At 57.2% G+C, this 8882-nt stretch overlaps 1 protein-coding gene across 1 annotated transcript; it reads left to right on the forward strand.

The window, feature by feature from the left end:
* The first annotated feature begins 4200 nt into the window (after positions 1-4200).
* Positions 4201-5611, forward strand: LOC131818462 (interferon-induced transmembrane protein 1-like). The gene is made up of 2 exons (XM_059152962.1): positions 4201-4690; positions 5320-5611. Exons 1-2 carry the CDS (start codon positions 4535-4537, stop codon positions 5497-5499), a joined length of 336 nt encoding a protein of 111 aa, XP_059008945.1. The 5' UTR covers positions 4201-4534; the 3' UTR covers positions 5500-5611.
* The last annotated feature ends 3271 nt before the right edge of the window (positions 5612-8882 follow it).

Here is an 8882-nt window from a genome sequence, read left to right on the forward strand (position 1 = left end):
CTGCGACTCACGCACAAGGCCTTCCCCCTCTGCCCTGGGCCCCGGGTCTTCTCTCGCGTCTGTCCCAAGTTTCCAGGGTCACCCGGGCCTCGTCTCCAAGCTCTGGCTCCCTGGCCGTGCCTGCTGTCCAGCTGCAGCTCCCAAAGGCACTTGTTGACATCAAAGGGCCGGCCCACACAGGCACGAAAGCTCCAGTCCCTCGGCATCAGGGACACCCCGCCAGAGTGGCTACAGTTAACAAGTCAGCAAACGGCGGGTGGTGGCGAGGACATGGGAGGGGGAGGGGAATCCTGGAGGCGCCCAGTGACGCTCTGCTCAGGTCATGATCTCAGGGAGCTCCGTGCTCAGCGGAGAGTCTGCTTCTGCCCCTCCCGCCTCGTGCTCGTGTGTGTGTGTGTGTGTCTTAAATAAATAAAATCTTAAAAAAAGAAAAGAAAGGGGAACCCCGCTACACTGCTGGCCGGGATGTGAGCTGGGGCATCCACACGGGAGCGCAGCGGGGAGTGTCCTCGGGGAGTGGAAAATAGAGCTGCCCTCGACCCAGCAGTCGCATGGGTTACAAATGTGGTGAAGGAGCCCGCGCTCCCGAACATTTAGAGCAGCGAGGTCCACAAGAGCCGGACTCCAGGGAGGGCCCGGATGTGCCCCCGCAGACGGGCCGACGGGGAGGGCCGGGATGTCCACCCGCAGACGGACTCCGGGGAGAGCCCGGATGTCCACCCGCAGACGGACGGACGGGGAACACGTGGTCCCTGCGCACCGCGGAATAGGACGCGGCCGTCGGAAGAAGTGATCCTGCCGTCCGCAGCGCCGCGCGTGGGCTAGAGGGCATCACGCAGAGCCAAACAAGTCAGTCGGAGAAAGACGATCGTCCGACCTCCCTGGTATGAGGAATTCGAGAAACCAGGCAGGATCGTCGAGGAAGGGAGGGAAACATGAAACAAGTCACCACCAGAGAGCGAGACTCTCACGTCGGGGAACAAACTGAGGGCTGCTGGGGGGAGGGGGGGAGGGGACAGCGGGGCCGGATGCCACGAGCCCCGGGTGTCCCTGAGACTGAGGAACCACAGGCCTGTACCTCAGACACCAGTGATACATTGTATGTGAATTAATTGAACTTCAATGAAAAAATATTTTTTAAAAAGGCACTTCTTGGGGCGCCTGGGTGGCTCAGTGGGTTAAGCCGCTGCCTTCGGCTCAGGTCATGATCTCAGGGTCCTGGGATCGAGTCCCGCATCGGGCTCTCTGCTCAGCAGGGCGCCTGCTTCCTCCTCTCTCTCTCTGCCTGCCTCTCTGCCTACTTGTGATCTCTCTCTCTGTGTCAAATAAATAAATAAAAATAAAAATAAAATTTTAAAAAAAGGCACTTCTTATGCAGCGGGTGCTGGGAAGGAAGGGTTGGTGGCCGGGTCCCTACCTGACTGAGCAGACCGCGGGCCCCCAGGGACAGAGGGACCTGCGTAGGGAGATGATTTCCGATTGCTCTTTCTGCTCCTCGTTTCTTTGTGAAGCAAAACTCTGTTTCCTGCTTGTTTGGCTGCTAATGACCTTTCTCCTTAAACTGCGAACTCAGCTTCCAGGGAGGAGGAGACATCTTCGGCCCCAGACTCTGGAAACATCTGGTTTGATAGCGTGTTCGAGGAGATACCAGGCTTACTGTCCTGTGCGATTAGAAAGTTAGGTAAGTTTTCCTAACTGTCACCGTGTTGTTCACTCCCCTGATTATCTGTCCTCGGGAATTTGCTGGAAAAGTCTTGCAGGGGCGCCTGGGGTCTGCCTTTGGCTCAGGTCACGACCCTGGGGTCCTGGGGGAAGCCTGCTTCTCCCTCTCCAGCTCCCTCCGCGTTGTTCCCTCTCTCGCTCTCTGTGTCAAATAAATAAATGAAATCTTAAAAAAGATAAAGGTAAAAGAAAAATTCTTGTAAAACTCCCAAGACTTTAAATAGAACGAGCATGACTCGTTGTAAACCTTCCAGGGCCATCTGACAAAGAGTGGCTGGGTCTGGGGGACAGAGGGGGAAGCTTTGTGGCAGCTGTGTGGGCAGAGACCCAGCGGGCCCAGTGGCAGACTCAACGGGAGAGCGGCCGAGACACTCGGGGCCGGGGAAGGTGGGTCCCCCTGAGACGCGTTCCTCTTCACACCTGGCTCGATGCCGCCTTCCGGGTTTCCGATGCTGCCCGTGGCTGTGACTTCAGCAGAGTGCAGGCCATGAACCCAACTCTATTTGAGTTCCCATGAGTTCCCACTTAGCGTGCCGTTGGCTTCAGGTGTGCAGTGCAGCGACTCAGCACTGCGTCCAGCTCCCAGTGTGCATCCCAGATGTCCTCCCGGGTCCCCCCATCCCCGTGCCCAGCCGCCCTCTGCTGACCTGCAGTGTGTTCTCTAGGGTTAACTGAGAGTCCGTTTCTTGGTTTGTCTCTCTCTCTCTTTTTTCCCTTTGCTTATTTGTTGTTTCTGAAATTCCACATCTGAGAGGAATCATGTCACTTGGTCTGACTTCTCTTGCTCAGGGTTACCCTCTCGGGCTCCACGCACGTCACCGCGAACGGCGAGCGGTCGTGCTTTCTGACGGCCGAGGGATGCCCCGCACATACGGACATACCCCATCTGTACCCACTCGTCCGCGGAGACGGACGTGGACCGTCTCCCTCGCCCGGCTGCTGTCGACAGCGCTGCTGGGAACGCTGGGGCGCGCGGGGCCCCTCACGGCTTCTCTCTGTATCCTTCGGGGGAGTCCCCAGCCCGCGACCGCTGGGGCGGCGGCAGCTCCATGTCCCCTCCCCGAGGCCCCTGCCCGCCGCGTCCCCGTGGGGCTGCCCCAGCCCGCGTCCCGCCCGCGGGGACGAGGCTCCCCTTTGTCCGCGTCCTCGCCGACACCTGGCGTTTCCCGACTCGCTCCGGCCGTTCTGACAGGCGCCACGTGGCGTCTCGCCGCGGTTTCGATGCGTTTTCCGACGCTGAGTGAGGTTGAGCGTCTTTTCCGTCTCTGTGGGCCGTCGGGGGTCTTCTTGGGAAAGTGTTGGTGTCTCCTGCCCATTTCTTAACTGCATTGTCTGCTGTTTGAGGGCTGAGTTTGGGGAGTTCTTTACAGGTTGTGGACACGGACCCTTTACCGGGTTCGTCACTTGCAGACACGTCTCCCGCTCGGTAGACCCCTGTGGTCCTGGCCACTCTCCTCTGCTGCGCAGAAGCTCTGCATCCTGACGTCCCGGTAGTTCATTTTTGCTTCTGTTTCCCTGGCCTCCGGGGACTCGTCCAGCAAGAAGCGGCTCGCGACCAAGAGGTCACGGAGGGAGGGTGCTGGGGCGGTCCTGCTAGGATTGTGACGGTTTCCTGTCCACGTTTACGTCTTTCATCCGTTTTGTATTTATTTTCCACAAACCCAATTTTAAATATTCCAGTAACCACATTTTAAAAGAGTAAGATTTACTTTAATGATCTATTTTATTTAAGCCAATAAATGTAAGGTATCTCAACATATAATCAGTAAAAGACATCATCAATGAAACACATATCTTATCAAAAATGTTTTTCTCACCAAGTCTTCAAAATGATGAGTTTTTATACTTACTGCCCTTTTCCACTGGAACCCAACCAGCCTGGACGCCCTCCCAGGAGTGGGAGTCAAATGGGAGGAGCCCTGGGGGGCCGTGCAGAGAGCAGGGCCAGCAGCTGTGGCCACACGACAGGACAGGGCAGAGGCACTGGGGGTCTTGGAAGCTCCAGTGCGGATGGGGACGCATGCTGACCGGGGGCCGCAGGAGCAGAGCAGCAGGTCTGGAGGGACATTGAACGAGGCCTGGGGAAGGAGCCAGCCGGTGTTCCTTCTGGTGTCCGCGGGGCGACGACCATCCCTTCAGCCCCAGCCCAGGGCCGGCTTTACCGTAGGTGGAACGCTTCTCTTGCTCTGATGAACTCATCTCTCCGTGGCGGTGGATTGCAGGTGGAAGGGGTGCGAGTGCAAGTTAGGGAAGGGCCTGTGGTGGGGCAAGCCCCTGGCGAGAGCGGCTCTCCGCCCTTCCCCCCAAGATCCTCCACTGCAGGTGACCTGATGGGGGCAGGGGCCAGGGAGGAGAGCTCCCAGCGACCGCCGGGCCAGGAGCCTGCGGTCTTCCAGCAGCACAGGCTCCTCACCTCCTGGAGCACCCAGTGATCTCGCTCCTCGGGACCTGGAGAGACGCTGGAGGCTCCTTCTGGGAGAGGCAACGCAGGCCGCTGGGCCTGACCTGCACACACAGAGCACTCAGAACCTGACCCTCGGGGGCTGGTCGGCCTCTTGCAGCAGCCAAGTCACCCAGTTACAAAACGGCAGGAAAGACACACTTCGGAGAAAGCAGAAGGAAGCTGACATGGGGAGAGGGGACCCTGATTTGGGGCTGAGCCCTACCTGGGCCACTGCCCACAGCCCGGCCTCACCCTGCAAGTGGTTAGGACTCTGGCAACCTAATTGCACTCCCTGGGCTTCCTTCCCCCGCGAGGACGCAACGTCCGCTAAGCTTAAACACGGTCCAGCAAGACCATCAGGCCGCTGTCATGGAGAACCCCCAGAGCTTGGCTCCCAAGACCACCACCGTGATCGACATCCCGACGGAGACGCCTGTGCGGGACCACATCGTCTGGTCCCTGTTCAACACCATCTTCTTGAACTGGTGCTGCCTGGGCTTCGTGGCCTTTGCCTACTCTGTGAAGGTGCGTCTGCAGTGGGGGGCTCTCCCGGGAGGTGCAGGAGCAGTGAGCCCACGGGGGTCTGCCTGGCCAGAGGGCGTGCACGTGTGTGCGCGCTGGTGCGTGCGGGTACAGGACTGTGTGTGTATGTGTGCGTGTGACTGACTGTACGATGTGAGCGAGTGTGTGCACGTGCGTGTGTTTGCAGTGAGGCTGCAGGAGGGGGCCTGGGGATGGCCATGAGTAGCCTTTGTCCCCAGGATTCCAAGGACTTCCCCTTGGACCTACTGACCAGTGCTGGAAGTCACAGCCCTGGGATGCACGAGAGGCTCTAAGGCTCTCCCAGAAAGAACAAAGGAGCTCACAGGAAACCGCCCCCACCCATGGCCTGGGGAGTGAGGCCAGGGAAGGGGCCAAAGCAGAGGGAGGACAAGCCCTGGGGTCCCCTGAGAGGCTGAGAGGCTGAGGAAGGAGACGGAGGCCCCAGGAGGGAGGGGCCCACGGCGGCAGTGAGGGGGTCCTGCTCAGGCTCTGGGGAATGGGAGGGTGAAGGGCAAGTGGACCCTGCTGCTCTGGGCAGGGACCACCCCGGGGTGGGGGAGGAGGCACCCGAGGACCCTGTCCTGACCCCACCCTCCATCTCTCCCCCGCAGTCCAGGGACCGGAAGATGGTGGGTGATGTGATTGGGGCCCAGACTTATGCCTCCACCGCCAAGTGCCTGAACGTCTGTTCCCTGGTCCTGGGCCTCCTGCTGACCATCACGTTCATCATCCTTTTTGTCACTGGATCGCTGATGATTCCGCAGATGGTCAGACAGCATGGAGGCTACTAGGAGCTGCCCGTGGCCTGAGGCTGTCTCCCGGGCCGCAGCCTTTTCTGTCCGCGCCAGTCTACCGCTGCAGTCAATAAAGCGCTTGTGCGTGGGGTGCCGTGTTTTCACAGATTCCCCATCCTGCCTCTGAGAGCATGTGCCCCACTGCCCCCTGTACTCTGCCCTGTGTTACGTGTGGGGCGGGTGGGCTCGGGCTGAGGCCTGGCCTGTATCTGGCTGCCAGCTGTGGCAACACATGGCGTTGGTTTTAGGTCGAGCTCCCTCTTCCCGGAGGCCCGCTGTCCTGACCGAATGGGTTTATCTGGAGAAGGCAGGCGCTGGGTCCAGAGTGCCCTTAGGATCCCTCTGGCTGGGGGAGTTGCAGGGCTCCTGATACGGGGGTCCACAGTCTTCCTCGGGCACCCTGTGCTCGCAGTGCTCTGCTCTCCAGAGAGCGGTGCACCCGTGCCCTGAGGGGAAGCATCCTTACCTCCTCCTGCCTTGGCCTCCGAATTGTGGACACCGGATGCCCCAAGGCCGACGCTCACCCACAACCAGTGGGACAGCAGTGTGAGGTGGGTTGGCGATACCTCCCACTTCCTCTGCTGCACACTTCGACCCCTGCTGTGGTTCAGCCACACCTGTATCCCTGCCCCAACCGCAGCGCCCCACCTCGAGGGTGCGCCACAGCGCTTGGGGGTACCCCGGGTGGAGGAGGGGCGCTGGCGGATCCGCGCCTCGGGGTTGCTTTGGAAGAGGGCCTGTCGCCCTGATCCCCAGCCGAGTGGGCAGGGAGGCAACTACCTTCCGGCCCAAGACACATCTATGCTCCCCCCGCCCCGCCCCCACTGCCCCCTCTGGACTGAACCCGGGCATCTCTGCAGTCCTGCCCATCCATGCCCTCCTGGGATCCCCCCACACCAAGCCGGAGGGCAAAAACTTTCCCAAGTGCTGTTTGCAGAAACCTGGGCTGCGGGTGTTAAGAGTTCAGGTGTGGGGGCCCCTGGGTGGCTCAGTGGGTTAAGCCTCTGCCTTCAGCTCAGGTCATGATCTCAGGGTGCTGGGACTGAGCCCCACATCGGGCTCTCTGCTTAGCGAGGAGCCTGCTTCCCCCGCCCCCCGCCTGTCTCTCTGCCTGCTTGTGATCTCTGTCTCTCTTTCTGTCCAATAAATAAATAAAATCTTTAAAAAAAGCAGAATCAGAGTCATCAACGCAGAGAACAAACTGATGGTTGTCAGAGGGAGGTGGCGGGGAAGTGGGGGGCCCAGGCTTCCAGTTAGGGAGGCAATGGGTCAGGAGGACGGAAGGCACAGCAGAGGCAACACAGCCGGGGACGCTGCAACGGTGCTGTCAGGTGAAGGACGGCAGCACACTTCCCGCGAGCACAGCACGACACATACTTGCTGGGTCTCTGTGTCGCACGCTTGAGACCAATCTGACATCGTGTGTCAACCACACTTCAACGTAGAGAATCATCGGTGTGATGCTCTGTATCAAGAGAAGAAGCAAGAGCACAGGCTCATCTCAGTTATGACAGAAGAAGTAATTTGACACAATCCAACAAACTTTCATGATAAAAAACATAGTAAAAACCTAAAAATAGAGGGGAGATTCCTCAACCTGATAAATGACATCTATGGGCAGTTCAAGCTGACATTATACCCGATGGTGAAAGCCTGAAAGCTCCGGCCCAGATCAGGAACAAGGACATCTGCTTACTGCACACGCATCCCACACTGTAGCGAAGGTTCCATCTGGGGCAGAAGGCAAGAAAGTGAAGGGGGCATCAGGATTGGGAAAAGTAAAACCATCACCACCTTGTAACAGAAAAACTTGACAAAATCACTGAAAAATATTAAAGACGTTAGCAAAATTGCAGGTGATAAAATCAATACACAAAAATCAGTACCAACTGGCAACCCTGTGATGTAACTAAGAAAAGAAGTCTGTTTACAACAGTATCATAAAAAATTACTTGGTAAGAAATTTTACCGAATAGATGCAAGACTTGTGTGCTGAAAACTACAAAATATTGCTGAAAGGAATTAAAGCATAAATAAATGAAATCCATCCTGTGTGCACAGAACTAAACTTTTTTGTTTTTAAAGATTTTATTTATTTGACAGACAGAGATCACAAGTAGGCAGAGAGGCAGGCAGAGAGAGGAGGAAGCAGGTTCCCTGTGGAGCAGAGAGCCCGATGTGGGGCTGGATCTCAGGACACGAGATCATGACCTGAGCCAAAGGCAGAGGCTTTAACCCACTGGGCCACCCAGGCGCCCTAATAATTGTGTTTTATCTCTTAAATCACCTTTGGGACAAATCCCATTTGGTCGTGGTGTATGGTCTTTCTACTATATTGCTGAGTTCAGATTGCCAGGAATTTGTTGAGTCTTTTCCCATCTGTCCTCATAAGGGATATTTTGGTCTACGGTTTTCTCCTAGCAGTGTCTTTGTTTGGCTTTGGTGTCAGGGTGAGGCTGGCCTCCTCCAGGGAGTTTCCTCCTCTTTAGACTTGTGGAAGAGTGAGCGACAGGCTGCAGCTGCTGCCCAGCTGGGTGTGGGGCATGAGTTAAAATGCCACAAACCACTGCACTGGGATTTCACGACTTTTTCTTGATTAAGCTTTCCTCTGATTTCTGTCAGCTGTTACCACCGCCCAGAGTGGGAAAATGTTAGCTCAGATCATTTCCCCAGTTTACTTGCTACAGTGGTGGAAGGATGGGCTTTGGGGGTTTCCTGTGCCACCATTTTCCTGAGTGACGATAATGGTTGTTTCATGCGGGCACTGAATTGACAGACAAAGAGAAGGACAGATGACAAAATGGCAGAAAGTTACTGCATGAGGGCACATGGAAGCCAAGTTCTGAATGGAGTCCTGGCCCAAATCAGGCTCTTGGTGGGGCCCCTGTCCCCTCCCAGGAGGCATTTTCCACTGCTCAGACCAGTAATGAGAACAGAGATAAATGGTGGTGGTGGACTCATCTTCACACTGGATCAGTGGCCTTCTGGGTAAGAACCATGGACCACCCCCACAGCCAGGTGGGGACAATGGCCGGCCACCAGGTGTCCCTGGGGCCGACCTGCTCACCATGAGGAGGGTTGTACCAGACCCACCAAGTCAGCGCTTCGAGTGGGTCCAGCGCCTGCATGAGGGGCCAGAGGCAGAAAATTCCAGACCAGTGAGGCCGTTTGCCATACCCGTGTCATCCAGCTGCTGTCCCACGACTGTCCCTCGGCTCCTGCCCAGGCTCTAGGGGCAAGCTCAAGGACATTAAGATGCTGACCCCCAAATGTGGTGCACCTTCAGTGGCCTCCATGTCCTGGAGCAGGGATATGTGGGGCCAGCTCCTGCTAACTCATAAGAGTGGTCTGTGACTGTCAAGGAATTTTCTGTGCTGATT

Source organism: Mustela lutreola, chromosome 1 (assembly GCF_030435805.1).
Source record: "Mustela lutreola isolate mMusLut2 chromosome 1, mMusLut2.pri, whole genome shotgun sequence".
NCBI classification, from domain to species: Eukaryota; Metazoa; Chordata; class Mammalia; order Carnivora; family Mustelidae; genus Mustela; species Mustela lutreola.